The following is a 17,663-nucleotide window of genomic DNA, read 5'->3' as shown; positions in this document are numbered from 1 at the left end:
CATGAAGAGTGCTTCTGCAATCTTTATTGAACCCCTCATCTTCATACTGAGAATAAGGCTCCCCTCGGAAGAAGCCGGACAGAAGTCGCTATTTGATGAATTGCTTTAATATGATTAACCAGATCACTCATTCCCTCCTGGTAGGTGAAAATGATTTTGGAATACAGTGCCAATATCGCTATATCTGTCAGACTTTGAACCAGAAAACCCGAACTTTTGCAAGGAAATACTGTAATATTTTCATTAATCAATATACTGTGCTCCTTCGCAAAATCCTTCACAGTGTTATGACGACATCCACAAGTATTACACGCCCTAGATAATCCTCGCCCTCTTTAAAATAGTGCAAAATATAACCGCAAGTCCCAAAATAAATCCCAAAACCCCAAACCACCACTGCAAACCAGAAACATATTCACCCGGAACCTCAATATTCATCCCAAAAAGACCCGTAACTATTTGCATAATGACAATAATTGATCCGATGGCAGTAAGACGACTGAGGGTATCTGCAATCTGATTGCGCATGCAAGTAGAATCGAACGAAATCCTCCCAAGGAATTTCGACTGCGACCTCGAAAGCATTTGCTCCGCGTTGGCCAGGTTGGACATCATGGTCAAGACGTGGTCTTGGATATCAATCAGGTATGACGCGACGTCTGAGGGAGAGGCGCCTAGGCCATCGCAGTGGCGTGCGAAGCATCGAATGACGTCGGTTTTGTCGTTTAGCAGCTGGCGAATGTGCGTGACCTCTTTCCGGAATTTGTGGATGCTTTGTAGGGCCAGGCCGATGTCGTCTGGTTGGGTGATGGATAATGTGTCTTCGGTTACCTCTACGCTTGTTGTGACGCGGTCGATGAGGGGTGCAAAGCCATCCACGATGTCGTCACTGGGATATTGTTAGGTTTGTTCGAGGTCTCAGAGAGGGTGGGTTCGTACATTAGAGCATAGCAAATCCAGTCGCTCGTCAAATACAAATGACTCTGGTGCTCCCTGATGCGGTTCCAAACATGGGCGGGATGCGGGGCATTATCGAAAGTAAAGCTCAAGATGCTATCATGGAAAACCACGCCGTAAAAGTTGGACGACGGGTCCCGAGTGCCGGGAGTCGAATCTGGTTCACGCGGAAGCCGCAAAGAAACAAAATAATAAGGACCGAAATGTTCGATCTTTTCTCGTGTTTCGTGCATTTTGATATCTTCCGTCGTGAGCGGGTGGATATCGAGGAGCCGCGAAAGTGTCTCGATATCTTCGTTGGACGGTGATGTCACATGAAGCCACCACAACCCGCTATGTGAGCCCGTCTCCATGAGACAGTTGAAGGGATCACATAGCGCCTGCAGCAAGAGAGCGCTATCGGCGTGAGCGACTGTGTCGAGATGCGTATTAAAGAAGCTGTATTTCGTAGGCTCTGGCGTGACATCCTGCGCCGGCGGCTTCTCGTTGACGGTCATTTCTTCATTCTTGGATGTGCCGATGGATGGCCGGACACGGAAATCATCCATCAGCCCCATTTTGTGCGAGAGATCCGACGATTAGATTGCAGAGTCCCATATGGAAAAGATGATAATATTGGAAAGGGAACAAAATGCTCGAACGAAAGCAATTGGATGCAGTATGACGAACTTCTCCAGGTGAAAAATTGCGGTCTAATGCGGGAGTTCAGAGGTCTTGGCATTGTGGCGGAGCCGCCGGTTATACTCCCCCCCTTACTTCGGGGCGATTAAGTAACAAGCTTCCATGGTTGAGCTTTTCTAGAATCCAATAAGAAGCTTCTCAGAGCACTGTTTTTGTTGTTTTGCGTATCTAGAAGGGCAGTGTTAGACATCGACGAGGACAAGTAAGGATCATTTGGGTTGCTGGCGGTGTCCGCCGGATGGGCTTCTTGGCTCATTCTAGCTTAATTAGTGTTGCCCCGCGGAGTTCGCTGTCGATGCAGTAGTCGCAGTTCGCACTGTCCAATGTCAGTGGCTCGCTCATACCACACATATGTAATATAGTGTGACATGATGCTCCGCTAGGGAATGCATCTGCCCAATTACAGTGCTTCTTGATACAATCCATAAGAACCAAAGTTTATCCATTTATTCTGTAATTCTCGATATCCAACCAAGGAAAAAACAAGGGAAATGACAAAAGAAAATAAGATCTTAACTCGTCCGAGCGGTGCTGCGAAAATACGAAAAAGTCGGAAAAGCCATAGAGGTATCGTATCGTCGATAGTCCACCACTCATCCAGTGCAGGTCTCCCATATTCAAATTGGGCTCAACTTCTCCTCGAGGATCTTTTCGATAAACAAACAGAAAAGGAAACTGGATATGATGGCGAGAGCTTCGGAGACAAAATGTACGTCACGCATCAAAGAACGGGGATCAATAGGCTTGCTAAGTAGATATTCGATGTGACAAGAATATGGAGTCATGACAGTTCAAGTTAGTTGTTCAGGTAGTTGCGAATAGCACCTGTATTGTGTGGTTAGCAAAGAGTCTTATACATGTGAATAGAATTCATTGGTGTAATCAGGCTCACCTTGAAGCTTAGTCGCCCCCTCGCCAACAATGTACGACAGATTCTCGAGGTCATCACCGGCAGTGATCCCGAAGCGGCGAACAAAGTCCTTAGCCGCATTCTCCAGGTCACCATATCCATCATCGATCGCAGGGAGCTCATCCTCGGGCCGGCCGAAGTAGGCGTTGCTGGAGATTGAGGTCGCACCACCAAAGTCCTGCAGCCGCTGCTTGGCCTCGGCCTGTGCGTTGGGGTCGAAGCGGTCACGTCCAAAGAACTCGTCAGAAGAAATACCCTTCTGGGAACCGAAACGCGTCCGAGTCTCAGCAAGTTCCTCCTCTGCCAAATCGTTAGTCCATCTATCAAATGTTTGCAAAGGGAAAAGGCAGTATATACCATCCAGAGGAGATTTGGCAGCACCGACGGCGCCAAAGCCAAGCTTCTTGGGAGCCGGAGGCTTCGAGACCTGGCCGAATCCGAGTCTGTTCATGCCCATGCCGAGTCGCTCAACGTCGCTCGAGTTCCGCTCATGGGTCTTGCTGTTGCGTCCTGGGCTGATGGGGGTGGGAGCCGTGATGGGAGTAGCCGCAGTGGAAGTGGCGGTACGGGCCTTCGCGTCGGCCTCGGCCTGCTCAGCTTCGGGATCGTATCCAAGCTTCTCAATACGCTCGGCCTCTTCTTTGGCCTTACGCTCAGCCTCTTCAAAATCGATGTCGCTAGCAACCACCTTCTTCGCTCCAAGCTTTGGTGCCTTCTTAGCTCCCAGAACGCCACCCTTCTTCGCACCGGCGGTTGAAGAGGTCTTGCGAACAGCGGGAGTGGGGCGAATGGCGGTCGGGGCAGGAGACGAGGCCTTCTCTTCCGACGCAGACAGGGGAGACTTCGAGCGAGAGCCGTTCGAGCCGGCGTTCAGGAAAGGAGATCCGGTGCGGTTCACAACAGGTGGCGTTCCAGTGCGGGACGGAGGGTTGCTGGGGCGCTTGATCGAGGGCTTGTCCCAGGAGGAGAAGAAATCGTCGTCTGTATCGGCAGGGGTGTTCGAGCCATCGGAGGGGGTGCCAGCGGGCAGATCAGTAATGACGACCTCTTCGGGATACCTATAAAGTTCCACCGTCAACCTTGCGCCCATGGTCATCCGGATAATTGAAGGAGGGTACTGACTGTTGCGCATCCGCCGCGGCGCGTCTCTTGAGCTCTTCCTTATACTTGACAGCCGCATTGGACGTATACTTGACCTTCGAGTCCTTGCTAGCCAGGGCCGCCGACCCACCGTGCGACTGGAAGTATTTCGTCGCCGACTCATTTCCGCCAACCTTCATCACCCGCAGCTGTTCCCATTGCCATTCTGTGTATCTCACGTTAGCCTCTGTAAAGCGCCGGGCAGATTTGAAGATTCGGAGGAATTTGGGAGGATACGTACGGTCGAGGTTGGTGGAGCGAACAAAGGAGATGTGAACACCGAGATTGCGATGGTGGGCGGAGCAGTCCAGGCACAAGTAAATACCGAATGGCACCGAAGACCACGTAGGATTCTTAGAGCCGCAGTCGAAGCATACCTGTCCGCGAGAGTCGTGTTAGCGAACAATGTCCAAATCGCACGAGGACGGGCCTGGAGATGGCGGGGTGTGCGCACCTTGTTTGCGGGCTTCAACTTCAGCTTCTCGAAGATCTTTTGAGACTGCGCCTTGGAGGCACTCATGGTGGACGAGAATGAGAAAGAAAAACGTCAGATGTCCAGCAGTGCAAGAGTCCAGAATGAGGCCGAGACGGAGTCGGGAACGGCGAACGTGGTCGGACAAGACTCCCTGTGCCTGGGTGTAATGGCGTAATTTGCAATCTGGCGGTGGCGACCTCAGCGTGTGGATCGCCCTGATTTACGCCACCCGCGCTGCAAAATTACGGTATTGTCATTTTCACAAGCACGTGAGCGCTCGCTATCGGCCCGCCGTTATCGTCTCGCCAACCTGGAGGAGGCATTTCAGGCCGAACGGTCATGCTCGCACGACTCAGCATGAACTCGCAATACCTGCGTGCTCTCCCGAGAGCCTCGACCAGCGCGTCAGCGGCCCTGCGCCCAGGTTTTCGTTCCGAGATCACACGACTCTATGCCACACACAGCAACTTAGGCTCTGGGCCTCGACCGAGGAGGAAGAACATCAGTGTTCTATCCGACGATGGACGTTACGAGTGGGGTGAATTGAGTGGACGAGAGAAGGTGTCGCGCGCGACTCAGCAATCTGTCAACTTCGTGGTTGTCATCGCTGGTGCGGTGCTTACTGGCGGTGTTTTCTACCTATTCTGGACCGAGATTGCGTCCCCGAACAGTCGGACCTGGCAGTTCGAGAAAGCAGTGGATCGCATTAAAGAGGACTCTCGATGCACAAATTTGTTGGGTGATCGGAGGAAGATCCGGGCATTTGGCGAGAAAACAACTAGTCGATGGCAAAGCAACAGACCCATCGCGTGAGTCGCATGGAGTATTCCATCTCGAAATATGTCGCTAATGATTTGATATAGGTCTACCGAAGAAAAGGACAGACTTGGTCGTGAGCATCTCCGCATGACCTTCCATGTAAATGAGCCGATTACCCATATCAGAACTATTTTGCTAACCGCATCGTTCAGGTGGAGGGACCTCTTAACTCCGGTGTCGTCATCGTACACATGATGAAGCCTTTGGACAAAACTGAGTGGGAATACCAGCTTCTTGCTCTGGATGTGAAGGGCCACTCTCGCATTATCCTTGAGAAGGCTTCGGAGAGGCCCAGTGTGGCTAGCTCTTTGAAACTCTTTGGCATCCAATGGCGTTGAACTCGGTCTCCCTGCATAGTCTTCTTATGTCCTCGAATTGCATAGTCTGTCAAATTGTGTGCATTCAGCATTGAAGAACCAATGCTAGCGATTATGCACCTGAAACACGATCTTTGGAACAATATTTGGCGTTCCTTTTGATATCGTTCATGACTCGGTGCCTGCCGTCTTGCAACGATTCTCTGTACTTTGTGGTTGGCTACCAGCCACCCACTCATATGATGGCATTGCCCTCTTTGATGTATCATACTTGACTTGCTGCACCCGTTTCACTCGGTGTAGCCCGCCAGAATATGGCGAATGAATTGTATACCCTACCACAAGCAAGCGTTTTTCAGATCAAAATTCTTTTCAAATAAGCTATTAACATAATACACATAAAATCATGATCGAAGAGCAAATTCCGTCTATACTACGCGAGGTCCTTCCAAGATAGCCTTGGCTTCCTCTGACCGCCACCAACTCTTACCCTCCTCACCGGGAAATGCAAATGCATCCATACTATCAGCCTTCATCTCGACGCTGTAACCAGGCTCCATAGGAGTGACATAGTAGCCATCCTTGACACTGGACGGGTTCACAAAATGCTCGTGCAAGTGATCCACATACTCCAAAACACTCTTCTTGCCACTAACAACGACATAGTCAATGGTGCTCAGGTGCTGGGTGTACTCAGGAAGACCAACACCGCCAGAGTGCGGCACAATGGGGACACCGAACTTGCGGGCCAGGAGGAGGATAGCCAGGACCTCGTTGACACCACCGACGCGACAAGCGTCAGCCTGCAGGACAGTCAAGGCACCGGCTTGCAGAAGCTGCTTGAAGACGACGCGGTTCTGGCACATCTCGCCAGTGGCAACGCCGATGGTACCATGGGGAGTGTTCGCGAGGGCTTTGCGGATGGCAGCGTGGCCGAGGATGTCATCGGGGGAAGTGGGCTCCTCGATGAACCAGGGCTTGAATTCGGCCAGCTCCTGCATCCAGGTAATCGCCTCGGGTACGGACCAGACCTGGTTCGCATCCACCATGAGGATGTTACCACGGTCATAGCCAATGGCCTCACGGGCGATTCTCAATCGCTTCTTGTCGTCTTCGAGGTTGCCGCCCACCTTCAGCTTGAAGTGCTTGTAGCCCTGCGCAACGCTCTGGTCCAGCAGGGACTTCAGCTTCTCCTCGCCGTATCCCAACCAGCCGGCGCTGGTGGTGTATGCGGGCACGGCTTGGCTAGCCTCGGCCTCGCGGATACGGTCTTGCTTGCCGGACTCGACCTCCTTCAGCAGGGAGATGGCCTCCTCGGGAGTGATGGCATCGGTGATGTATCGGAAATCAATGCAGCGCACGAATTCCTCGGGGCTCATCTCCGCAACAATACGCCAAACCGGCTTGCCCAGGGTCTTGGCCCACAGATCCCAGAGGGCATTGACGACGGCCCCGAGAGCTAGGTGGATGACGCCCTTCTCGGGACCGATCCAGCGCAGCTGGCTGTCGGAAACCAGGTAGCGCCAGGTCTTGCCCCAGTCGGCAGTCAGCTCGTCCAGATCCTTGCCGACAATGAGGGGGGTCACAAGGGAGATGGCGGAGCAGACGATCTCGTTTCCGCGGCCAATGGTGAAGGTCTGCACAGTGACTTATATTAGCAGATACCCTCGTGGCAGGTGGAATGTTAAGATGACGTACCATGCCATGTCCACTGAAGTCGGAGTCAGTGTTGATAATGCAGTATGCAGCGGAGTAGTCGCCGGCCGCGTTCATAGCATCAGAGCCAGTTTTGTCGAGGGAGGTCTAGCAAAATCGTTAGTGAGACCCTGCCAATTCTCCGGACAATGCACAAGGGCAACAACAATACTTACAGGAAACCTCACATCCCGGGTGGTGAACCCAGTGATTTTGACCATTGTGAGAGTAGTTATAAATGCGACGATGGGACACGCTTTTCCGAGTCAATTGCACGTAATGCGGTCCTGTCTTGCAGTCGCAATGCGTCGATAAAGATAGAAATGCGGGGAGTATGACGGCACAACTCTATACGTGCTGTTCAAGCAGATCAAGCCGGGAAAAGTCAACGAGGCAGGGGTATATGAAACAAAAGTGAAGGAAAAACGAGTGGAAAAGCGGGAGAAATTTGCGCGTCGTGGCCTGTATATAGAAGACCATGTAACCCCCCACACGCCCGCAGTTTCTCCCTCGCCCCTCATTTCGCCTCCGTTTTGCTGGGGTTGGTAGTTTTCCGGCTGTTTGGTTGATGGAGTATCTTTTTCCACCAATCAGATGGTCGGATGGGACATCGGGGCAACTCCGTACGGTGGAGACCGGATATACTTCCAATGCGTTGATCGCGGATATGCTTTACACCTGTTCTAACACTTGTGAATGTATGAGCTGCCAGCTTCGCTGCGCGTTAGTAGTTAGTACGTGGCCTATAACTGTACTACTAGGAGTTAGGCACTGTGCGCTCGGCACGGAATGGAACTAGGAAAAGCATCGAAAAGTGAAGGTTCATTCATAGTGTGAAGGCAGATCGAGGAAATAGATTGTGGAAGATTCAAGGCCCTCTCGTCCATGAGCAGCTCTCCGAGTACTCCCTCAAATGGTTTCCCGCAGGACCCAGGGTGCGCAACATCTGCTAGCACGCCCCAAAAGACAACAATTGCCGATTCCTCCAACACACCAAAGACCTAGTCAATGCGGTGTTTCCTAGATAGCGCGGGTGATGTCTTCTCTAGACATCGGCGTCTCCTGTGAGCCAGATCCTGACGTCATGGTTGGGGATACAAATGAGGGTAATACAGGAAGTGGTGGTCAGTGTGGTAATGGAAGAGGCTGATCGTGGCGTTGCCAGCGACCCAAAAGAGAGCTTGAGTTTGCGAACGGATTTAGGTTAAATGGGGTTTGAGAGGTTGCGTCGCTAAGTGACCGAAAATGAGAGACAGAAGGTGCATATGATAGAAAGACCACTCGGGTCTGTCGACGGCATTTCTTAGATGTACTCTTGAGGGAGAGGATAGTGGCGAAGATGAACGTGATGAATGAGGCGAAACTGGAGCTGGGAGTAGATGTGGACTTGGCGTTATAGTTTTCGCTGTGATGAAACCCCTGTTATTCAAATCTCTACAATCTGGTTCCAATTTTTTTTTTTTTTTTTGGTAGAAGATGAAAACAGATCATCCTGTACCCGATAGGAATGGCTTAGATAAGGGATGGGGCGGATTTGAGGACTGTAATTGGCTACCTAGGTCTTACATAACCATTGATGCGCGTAGTACCGTACTAGTAGCTAAATTCTCGATGTCCCATGCCTACAGCCTGTCCCCTCACACCGTGAAAGATAGCGTAGCAAGGCGTCTACAGAGACAGCCCACGCTTCTCGCATTCCGCGTAGAAGATAACACGGCGCCAAATCTTGCGAACCACGTCCTCGGCATCGTCCATGGCCTGAAAAAGATGGGTGAGCAATCACATCGGCGCTGGAATAACCAAGATATTGGTCGTAAACTTACATCTCTGATCTCATCCACAAGCTTCCGTGGAGAATTACGCTCGCGCAAGTGCGTCACAACCAGATCAACCAGCATCGAATCCGGAACCCCCACACATTCAGCGATTCTCTCCTCGATCATTGGCATGATGCGCTCGGTCATGATGGCGCTGTCCACGAACTCCCATGGGACGTCATAATTCCAAAGGCCGTCCTTATCCTGCGGGATATCAGCAGCCAGCTGCTTCATGACTTGGTTCTGTTCCTCCTGGGACAGGTCGGCGCCTTCGGCAGCAGAGTCGAAATTGATGGGGATTAGAGGACGGCGAGTGGTATCAGCCGGTTCCTCCTCGTCTCCCAACAAGCCTTCCACCTCGGCAGCTGTACGACGACGGTTCGTGCGTGCCTTCTCGGCGGCGGCCCCAAGTGAAAGCTTGAAGCGAGGTTCCTCACGGGATGCAGAGTTGCGAACCTCCTGGTTCTGGGCCTGGCCGGACTCTCCCGCCTTCGCGCGAGCTTCTTTCTCCAGCAGCGCCTTGTATTTAGCAGCATTGATTTTGTCTTGTGCACGCTCCTCTGTGCGCCCTGCCATGACCTGCCGGCGCCATTTATCCGTGTTAGTGTAGAATAGACAGGTGTTGCGACGCGATTCGATCGCGCTTTTGAACTCCTGAGAATGCTTCAAATCCGCCTCACGGACAGCTTGGAGTCTCTTGTCATCCTCTTCGTCAGGGCCTCGCTCGCGTGCCGGGCCTGCTGCTCGGGACATCTCACGCTGGATCACGCGGCGTTCCAGGTCGTTGGCCTTTTTGTCCAGGTTCGGCCTGCGCTTGGCTTGACGGCGGCGCTCAAGCTCTCCATCACTCGCCTCGGACTCATCGTCGTCTCTGAGAAGGTAAGCAGGTCTGACAGAGTTGAAAAAAGACACACCCTTCTGGTACTCCTTGGGAATCTGAACGCCGAAACCCTTGGGGCCGGCAGGGGCGTTTGGAACAGCGCGGGAGCGCGATCCAAGGGGAACTCCGTTCGAGCCACCCGCAGGGCCGCTCGGGGCCGAGGCTGGAGGAGAAGCAGCACTCACACGGCCGTGCTGAGCGCGCTGACGGGCCTCAATCTCATCCTCACGCTCTTGACGTCGAACATCGCGGAGGAGGCTGCGCTCGCGGAACCCCGAGATTTCCTCGGAGACGCCTTCACGCACTTCGTCAGGAAGATCACTCAAGTCGTCTTCATTGTTGGTGAGTGTGATGACTTCGCCCACCGCCATCTTACTGTCTCCGTCGGCATCGATAGCCATGTCCTCCTCGTTTCGAGTGGGTTTAGCCGGCTGGAACAGGTCGGAGAGCACGCTGTTGAGGGTATTACGCGCAGCATCAAAGCGAGCCTGGAGCTCTGCCGGGTCGTGCTCCTGTCGGGTGGAGACATAATTTTCCAAGAAGCTCAGAGTACCGTCATGAACAGATACCTATTTCAAAAGCAGCGTTAGCAGTAGGAACCGACTGACACGACAGAACGGAATACACACGGAAAGTTTGCGCTTTTCAACTTCTTTCTCCTCCTGGTGACCATCGCTGTTGCCCGGCTGGCGCTTCATTGGCACTTCAATGTCCTTAAGAACCTCAACTGCGACCTCCAGGCTATCCGGTTCGAATTCAGCGAAACAGAAATCGGCAGACGTGCCATCGCCCTTGGTTCCAGGAATCCAGCGACGTAGAGTACCCGCAGATTGGAGCATTCGCTCCATGCCGTCGTGGCCGCCTACACCTTCCGTGATACCGGAAATCACAAGAGTGCGCACGCTCTGATCCTTGGTGGGCAGTTGGAGAGCATCGCGGCCATGGCCATAACCGTGGCGGTGGTGGCGGTCTTTGTCCTGGCTCGAGTAGCCGAGACCCTGGCGCCGTCTGGGATCACGGTCGCGGGGAGTGTCTGCGCCAGTAGGGGTTGTGTGCGAAGGGCCTGAGGTGCCCAGTCGGATCACCGGGGCAGAGAAGTTGATATCGGTAGGGAGGTTGGCCGGGGGAAAGCCAGGGAAGGCGGGGGGCGCACCCGGCATTTGTTGCATGCCTGGGGGCCCAGTAACACCCGGAGCGCCCATACCTGGAGGGGGAGCTATAGCCGGTTAGCGACGAAGTTATTCAAGCCATCACGCATGGGATTTCTCTCAAGAAACTTACATACGCCCGGGGGCGCGCCAAATGAAGATGGATCCGGAGAATTGCTGTACGTGCCCGGAGCTATGATGAAGATTAACAATGTCAGTTTGGCGATCGTACGAGGGGTGGGGAGTGCGCGACGTTGCGGCTGTTGGGTCCAGAAGAGTACTCACGCGGTCTGTACGGCGGATACATGATTGCAGCGCTTTCAGCAGCGCAAGGGTCGGAGTTTTTGTCGATGGGTGTTGGTGAAAAACAGGGTTGCGGGTAGATGGGGAAGCGAAGTTTGGTGGGCGGTAGACGTGTTGCGTCGCGGTATTATGAATTGGTTTGCGCCTGCTCGCCTGCTGCATCGGCGGCCAAAATGGAAGGTGCCGTTTTGAAGGTGGACCGTGCATGACTCTTGGCAGTCGAGCCTCGCAGCTGTCTGCTTACCTAAGTGCCTCCCTCTGGCAGTGATTCCTGAGGCACCAACTTCCAGCTCTCACTAAGGAAGGGAGCTAAGCTAGTCTTATTAACTCAGTCGTCTTCCTCTACCTGCAGGTATGCACCGTCTACACACATTAGGGTACTCAGGATTGTGTACCCTGGCATCTGCCCCAGGAAGCTATCAACACACATGGCGACCTCCATTTCAAATGCTCGAGATAAATTATTTTCTGTCTCGATTGTGATCTGCTGAGTAGCCTTGGTGGCAGCTGCAGGTGGGCTCCATCGATTTTCTGAGAATATTTCCGGACCCGAGTCGAGACCCGATCGGAGTAGATATGTCCGGACAGTGGGGGACTCTGCGCCGACTCTGTGCCTGATTCGAAGAGATAAGGCCCGTCATCTGAACAGCTGATCTGGAGGAATTTTCTAACTCTGCACTACTACTGAGAGATCGGCATTTCTGCAGTGTGTTTGCGTCGGCTCATGTTTTGTAAAGAGCCCGGGCGAGATTCACTGTGCTCTGTAGGCGTGGTTGCCGCATGTTCCCATACTGTGAGCGGTTGGCCTTGGTCACTGTGCCCGAGATTATTCATGGTGATATAATAATTTTATTACTATTATTTTTTTAGTACATTTTGAACCCTTAAGCACTGTCAGGTATTTGTGTTCTGAGCTGTGGGCAGCGGTGGTGGCTCGGTGATGCCAATACTTCCTTCCGGTAGGATGCCGTACTAGCAGAAACGAGGGTGCCCGGTGAGGAAACCAGCCTGATCCTCCGTCTGAAAGATGGTCGCGAATCAAAGGCCTCATGGGATTAGAAATCAGGCACATTCCAAGCCTGGCCGTCGGCAATTGAACACGGGCGCGGCCTCGTCTCGCACGTTTGAAAACAAACCCGCTCCAGGCCAGGCCCGAATGCGGCAATGATGATGCTTGCCCCACGGCCCCTCCACCGGACCGCAACACACCGGACTTGACGCCATTCTTTTCTTCCTTTTCTTCCAAGGTTTTCCCTTCCTTTTCCTTCACTTCTCTTCGTGATACCCCTGTCCTACACAGTGAGTTTGCCTATTCCTGTGCCGAGTCGATCCGCGTCGCATCTCTGCTCTCTGTCCCTGCCCCGCACTAACCCTCGACAGCCCTCTCTGTATACCGTCATCATGCCTGGATTCTCGCAGGCCTCCGATCTCAGCGCCTGGAAGGCCCTCCAGGAGCACCACACTACCCTGGGCCGCAACATTGTGCTGAAGGAGTACTTTGAGAAGGACCCTCAGCGCTTCCAGAAGTTCAGCCGGACCTTCGCCAACCCCGTGGATAACTCGGAGATCCTCTTCGATTTCTCCAAGAATTTCCTCACCGAGGAGACTCTGTCTCTGCTGGTGAAGCTGGCCAAGGAGGCCGGTGTTGAGGAGCTGCGTGATTCCATGTTCCGTGGTGAGCATATCAACTTCACTGAGGACCGCGCCGTCTACCACGCCGCCCTGCGCAATGTCTCCAACGAGCCCATGGAGGTCGATGGCCAGAGTGTCGTCGAGGATGTCAACTCCGTCCTGGAGCACATGAAGGAATTCTCTGAGCAGGTGCGCAGTGGTGAGTGGAAGGGTTACTCTGGCAAGAAGATCAACACCATCATCAACATTGGTATCGGTGGTTCGGATCTGTAAGTTCTTGAAGAGCTGAAAATGAGAGATGGAAAAGTGTCACGAACTAACTCTCACCTTCTTACAGTGGTCCTGTCATGGTTACCGAGGCTCTGAAGCCCTACGGCCACCCCGACATGAAGCTTCACTTCGTCTCCAACATTGACGGCACCCACATCGCCGAGGCTCTCAAGAGCTCAGACCCCGAGACCACCCTGTTCCTGATCGCATCCAAGACCTTCACCACCGCGGAGACTACCACCAACGCCAACACTGCGAAGAGCTGGTTCCTCGAGACTGCTCAGGATGAGTCGCACATTGCCAAGCACTTCGTGGCCCTCTCCACTAACGAGGCCGAGGTTACCAAGTTCGGCATTGACAAGAGGAACATGTTCGGCTTCGAGTCGTGGGTTGGTGGTCGTTACTCCGTCTGGAGTGCCATCGGTCTCTCCGTTGCTCTGTACATCGGCTATGACAACTTTCACCAGTTCCTGGCCGGTGCCCACGCCATGGACAAGCACTTCCGCGAGACACCTCTCGAGCAGAACATCCCCGCCATCGGTGGTCTGCTGAGCGTCTGGTACAGCGACTTCTTCGGCGCCCAGACTCACCTGGTTGCTCCCTTCGACCAGTACCTGCACCGCTTCCCGGCCTACCTGCAGCAGCTTTCCATGGAGAGCAACGGGAAGGCGATCACCCGCTCCGGCGAGTACGTCAAGTACACCACCGGACCCATCCTGTTCGGTGAACCGGCCACCAATGCCCAGCACAGCTTCTTCCAGCTGCTGCACCAGGGTACCAAGCTCATCCCGGCCGATTTCCTCATGGCCGCCGAGTCCCACAACCCCGTTGAGGGCGGCAAGCACCAGCGCATGCTGGCCTCTAACTTCCTGGCCCAGTCCGAGGCTCTGATGGTTGGCAAGACCCCCGAGCAGGTCAAGGCCGAGGGCGCTCCGGCCGAGCTTGTCTCGCACAAGACCTTCCTGGGCAACCGTCCCACCACCTCAATTCTGGCCCAGAAGATCACCCCCGCCACCCTGGGTGCTCTGATCACCTACTACGAGCACGTCACCTTCACCGAGGGTGCCGTCTGGAACATCAACTCCTTCGACCAGTGGGGTGTTGAGCTGGGCAAGGTCCTGGCCAAGAAAATCCAGAAGGAGCTGGAGACTGATGGCGAGGGTGGTGGTCATGACGCCTCGACCAGCGGTCTGCTGCTCGCCTTCAAGGCCAAGGCCAACTTGGCGTAGATTTCCTTTCCCAGTCGATCATCACTGATGCGGCTTTGACGAGCAACGAACGATAATTTTTGGGTTCATGCCTATGTGAAAAATCAATTGAATGTGTGATTTACTGCAGTTCTCTTTTTAGTAGCCATTCCAACATTTCAACTCATTGTAGTAGTGAAATCCGGGGTCGAGTGCATGCCTGGGCTACCATGGTTAGCCAAGGGCGAGACCCAGTGGGACTCGGCGAGATGGACAGATTGGCCGATCTCCGCAGGCAAAAACACTCTGTGATTCCGCGCCGACTCTTCAACCCACCACGCCAACGCGGGGCGGCACACACACGCCATGAACCTCGCCAGCATGTCCTCTGCGTCCTCAATGACCCGAATTCCCGGTATAACCGCGCTGCTTGCCCTGACAGGTGCGCTGTGGCCAGTCGGAGCAGCAGCGGGGAGTACCAATGCCAACAGTGGGGAGGGATACAGACTGGGCGATGAGATCCCAGTATCCTGTCTGAACCGGACAATGTAAGTGTCACGCGATTGGGCTGGAGGCTCAAAAAAAAAGCAATTGCTAATCACCAAATATCACGGTGTTCAGGGAAGGAGAACATGTATGCGCCGCAACCTCCTGAAAAGATAAAACCACCAGCATGACAATTGACACCACAACAGATCACAGACGACCTAGGCAAACTCCAATATGTTCCTTTCGTAACATGCAACGAGACAGCCCGCCCTCTCTCCCTCCACTACGGCGTCTCCGAAACAATCACCTGTACCGTCCCCGAACTGCCAGACAACCTCTACCACCTCCTTGAATTCTACGTCCACTCCGACGTGCCCATGACCTGTCGCATACCAACTGCGCCCCTCACAAAATCAAATACCTTTTCACCGGAATCCAACGACGAGTCCGTGTCCAAGGAATTCGACTCGCTCGCCGCATTGAACGAGAATGGACCCCCCTTCACACCCGTCACCATCGCGCTGCAGGGAACACTCCAGAAAAGCCACCTGCACATTTGGACAGACATGAACATGCTCATGCACAACATGGCCTCCGACGCCGCAGCGCAACAAAGCACCCAGAATTCACAGACCGGACAACCAGGGTACGCGGTAGCGGGAACAGCATACTCGACGCCCGAATTCGAAGCCGCGGTGAAGAACGTCAAGCTAGACGACGACGATAAGGCCGTGGCACTTGCGCAGGCTGCGCGCGAGCCCTGGACCCCCGGCCACGGCACAAAGGTGATTCGCGGCGAGCCGCTGACCTTTTCTTTCCATGTTGCGTGGGTTGAGGGCGGGGCGGGCATTGGATGGCCGGATCGGCCTGCCTCGTACTCGTTCCTGGGGCCTGGTGGTAAGATTGTTGTGCAGAGCTCTGGGTCTAGCTCGTTCTTCTCTCGCATGTTCTTGTTTCTTATGGCTGCTTCAGTGGGCGCGCTGGGTGCGCTTTACTGGGAGCGAAATAGGGATCGCATTCGAGGCCGTTCGTCCTGGAAAGGTGATGGCATTCTCGGTGTTTCTCCTGCCCGCGGTAAGGGTGCTAGTGTGACGTTTGGTAATGGTGGTCGTATGAATGGGTATGGTGGTTACACTGCTACTGCTGTCAATGGCGCTGGAGCCGGTGGTGGGTATGGGGGTTTTGTTGGTGGGAAGAAGGATTAAATGGAACCCGTGGAGTTTACACACATATTCAGCATATACCCTGGGGTGATAATTCATATGTTTCATATAATGTGCATCTGAAACCACTGTCTAGAAGGTGGTTTTTGATACACCGTTCGAAATTTAAGAAAAGATCTTATGTTATATCATTCAATCAAATGCATCCCATTGCAATGTCTAATGCAAGTGAACAGGAAATAAAAAACTTTGCAGATCAAATAGTTATACAGATATCAAAAGGTCCCCTCAAATCTCATGGGAAGACCAAAGAAAAACCCCGTCACCGGTCAGAGTATATATACACCACACAGCAGCGAGCTCACCACCCCTGAGTCTGCATCCGCTGAATCTTCTTAACAGTCTCCTGAAACGAAAACTTGAAAAGCTTCCTCCACCGCAAACGCTTCTGCTCCTTCCGCACCGCACCCTTCCTCTTATAAAACCGCTGCTCAAACGCCTGCGCCTTAATCTTGTTCGTCGCGCAGGTAATCTGCAAATTGCGAATAGCAGCCGCAAGATCGACGCCACGCTCCGGCTCAACGTGAATCTGTCGGCCCAGAGTCGGGCCCAGCTTCAGGTCCATCTTGCGCGAGGCCAGCTGCTGCGCCGTGCGATCCTGGTTCGCCCGCCACGCCTGCTTACCGCCCATCGAGACGACTGAGTCCGAGACGGAGTCTGAGACGCCGCGGCGTCCGCGGGTGAGGGAGTCGTTGGAGGTGGAGGTGCGGTTGCCCAGGTCGAGCTTGGTGAGGATTTCGTCGAAGTCGGAGGCAACGGTGGATTGGTCTGACTTGGGAGAGGCGGGCGAGGATGGTTTTGATTCTTCGGATTTTGTGGGCGGTTGGCTTGGTGTGGAATTTGTGGAGTTGTATCGGAGGGTACTGGTGAGGAAGGACTGGTGGAATCGGGGTTGCTGGTGAAGCAACGAGGTCGTTCGTCGGGCGCGGAGCCCGCGAAATAGAATGCGAGCGTCCATTTTGAGGGATGCGTCGGAGCTGTCTGGACACGTCCAATTGAGTGTGTTCGACTGGCTCTGCCTCGGAGATGGATGTGATGGATGTTGGCGTGGATCGCGAGCGGAGCGGGAAAATCAAATGAAATTATCGATCACGTGCGCCTCCGCAGCTTGAAGGCTGGCATATTCTCAACTTCTGACCGCAAACTCACTTTTTACATAGAAGAGAGATATCGGCAAGTTCGCAAAAGCATCAGACAAATCATGTCGTCCATCTCGATTGCGACCCTCCCACGCATGACGCGCGATACTCTCGCTGCTCTCCTCACTGCCGGAACCAATAAAGTAGTAGTCGTCGACGTCCGCGATTCAGGTACGTCCTTTAAAAGTTGCAAGCGCATACTCCTCACTTTTTAACTAAACATACCAGACCACGTTGGCGGCCACATCAAATCATCAACCTGGGTCCCCAGCTCCTCTCTCGACGTCCGCCTACCAGAGCTCCTGCGCACCCTCCAAGATAAGGAGAAAGTGGTCTTCCACTGTGCTCTGAGCCAGCAGCGAGGTCCTTCTGCGGCGCTTCGCTATGCCCGTGAGCGTGAGCGCACTCTTAGTGCTGAGGAATTTGAGAAGCAAGAGGTTTATGTTCTTACTGGCGGGTTTACGGAGTGGCAGGAGAAGTATGGCAAAGATGAGAATTTGACCGAGGCGTATGCCGAGGATATCTGGCAGTATGAGTGATCGTTGCTTTGCGCCATGCTTTAGATGCCATTTGATGAGACA

The 17,663-nt window shown here is 53.6% G+C and overlaps 9 protein-coding genes across 9 annotated transcripts; 4 read left to right on the top strand and 5 right to left on the bottom strand.

Annotated features, from left to right (window-relative positions):
- Positions 1-315: 315 nt before the first annotated feature.
- N7532_000438 (magnesium transporter CorA family protein) lies at positions 316-1,514 on the bottom strand (the record flags this gene model as incomplete). Its single annotated transcript, XM_056612942.1, has 2 exons — positions 316-889; positions 940-1,514. The coding sequence occupies 2 exons, from the start codon at positions 1,512-1,514 to the stop codon at positions 316-318; spliced, it is 1,149 nt and encodes a 382-aa protein (XP_056480166.1).
- Positions 1,515-2,434: 920 nt separating this feature from the next.
- Positions 2,435-4,208, bottom strand: N7532_000437 (ADP-ribosylation factor GTPase-activating protein; the record flags this gene model as incomplete). The annotated part of the gene is made up of 5 exons (XM_056612941.1): positions 2,435-2,463; positions 2,531-2,848; positions 2,906-3,606; positions 3,671-4,065; positions 4,143-4,208. 5 exons carry the CDS (start codon positions 4,206-4,208, stop codon positions 2,435-2,437), a joined length of 1,509 nt encoding a protein of 502 aa, XP_056480165.1.
- Positions 4,209-4,520: 312 nt separating this feature from the next.
- Positions 4,521-5,320, top strand: tim21 (the record flags this gene model as incomplete). Its single annotated transcript, XM_056612940.1, has 3 exons — positions 4,521-4,972; positions 5,027-5,081; positions 5,135-5,320. The coding sequence occupies 3 exons, from the start codon at positions 4,521-4,523 to the stop codon at positions 5,318-5,320; spliced, it is 693 nt and encodes a 230-aa protein (XP_056480164.1).
- Positions 5,321-5,727: 407 nt separating this feature from the next.
- Positions 5,728-7,215, bottom strand: N7532_000435 (L-fuconate dehydratase; the record flags this gene model as incomplete). Its single annotated transcript, XM_056612939.1, has 3 exons — positions 5,728-6,936; positions 6,998-7,102; positions 7,171-7,215. 3 exons carry the CDS (start codon positions 7,213-7,215, stop codon positions 5,728-5,730), a joined length of 1,359 nt encoding a protein of 452 aa, XP_056480163.1.
- Positions 7,216-8,662: 1,447 nt separating this feature from the next.
- N7532_000434 (uncharacterized protein) lies at positions 8,663-11,146 on the bottom strand (the record flags this gene model as incomplete). Its single annotated transcript, XM_056612938.1, has 4 exons — positions 8,663-8,752; positions 8,818-10,260; positions 10,321-10,895; positions 11,125-11,146. 4 exons carry the CDS (start codon positions 11,144-11,146, stop codon positions 8,663-8,665), a joined length of 2,130 nt encoding a protein of 709 aa, XP_056480162.1.
- A 1,397-nt stretch (positions 11,147-12,543) lies between these two features.
- Positions 12,544-14,273, top strand: N7532_000433 (glucose-6-phosphate isomerase; the record flags this gene model as incomplete). Its single annotated transcript, XM_056612937.1, has 2 exons — positions 12,544-13,043; positions 13,112-14,273. The coding sequence occupies 2 exons, from the start codon at positions 12,544-12,546 to the stop codon at positions 14,271-14,273; spliced, it is 1,662 nt and encodes a 553-aa protein (XP_056480161.1).
- Positions 14,274-14,597: 324 nt separating this feature from the next.
- Positions 14,598-15,925, top strand: N7532_000432 (uncharacterized protein; the record flags this gene model as incomplete). Its single annotated transcript, XM_056612936.1, has 2 exons — positions 14,598-14,763; positions 14,934-15,925. The coding sequence occupies 2 exons, from the start codon at positions 14,598-14,600 to the stop codon at positions 15,923-15,925; spliced, it is 1,158 nt and encodes a 385-aa protein (XP_056480160.1).
- A 319-nt stretch (positions 15,926-16,244) lies between these two features.
- Positions 16,245-16,901, bottom strand: N7532_000431 (mitochondrial 37S ribosomal protein bS21m; the record flags this gene model as incomplete). Its single annotated transcript, XM_056612935.1, has 1 exon — positions 16,245-16,901. One exon carries the CDS (start codon positions 16,899-16,901, stop codon positions 16,245-16,247), a length of 657 nt encoding a protein of 218 aa, XP_056480159.1.
- Positions 16,902-17,144: 243 nt separating this feature from the next.
- Positions 17,145-17,621, top strand: N7532_000430 (phosphatase YCH1; the record flags this gene model as incomplete). Its single annotated transcript, XM_056612934.1, has 2 exons — positions 17,145-17,253; positions 17,311-17,621. The coding sequence occupies 2 exons, from the start codon at positions 17,145-17,147 to the stop codon at positions 17,619-17,621; spliced, it is 420 nt and encodes a 139-aa protein (XP_056480158.1).
- Positions 17,622-17,663: the final 42 nt, after the last annotated feature.

This window comes from Penicillium argentinense (genome assembly GCF_028826775.1).
Source record: "Penicillium argentinense strain IBT 30761 chromosome Unknown utg000001l_segment0_segment0, whole genome shotgun sequence".
Taxonomy (NCBI): Eukaryota; Fungi; Ascomycota; class Eurotiomycetes; order Eurotiales; family Aspergillaceae; genus Penicillium; species Penicillium argentinense.
The sequence above is the reverse complement of the archived record's forward strand: the minus strand, read 5'-3'. Positions and strand labels throughout refer to the sequence as shown.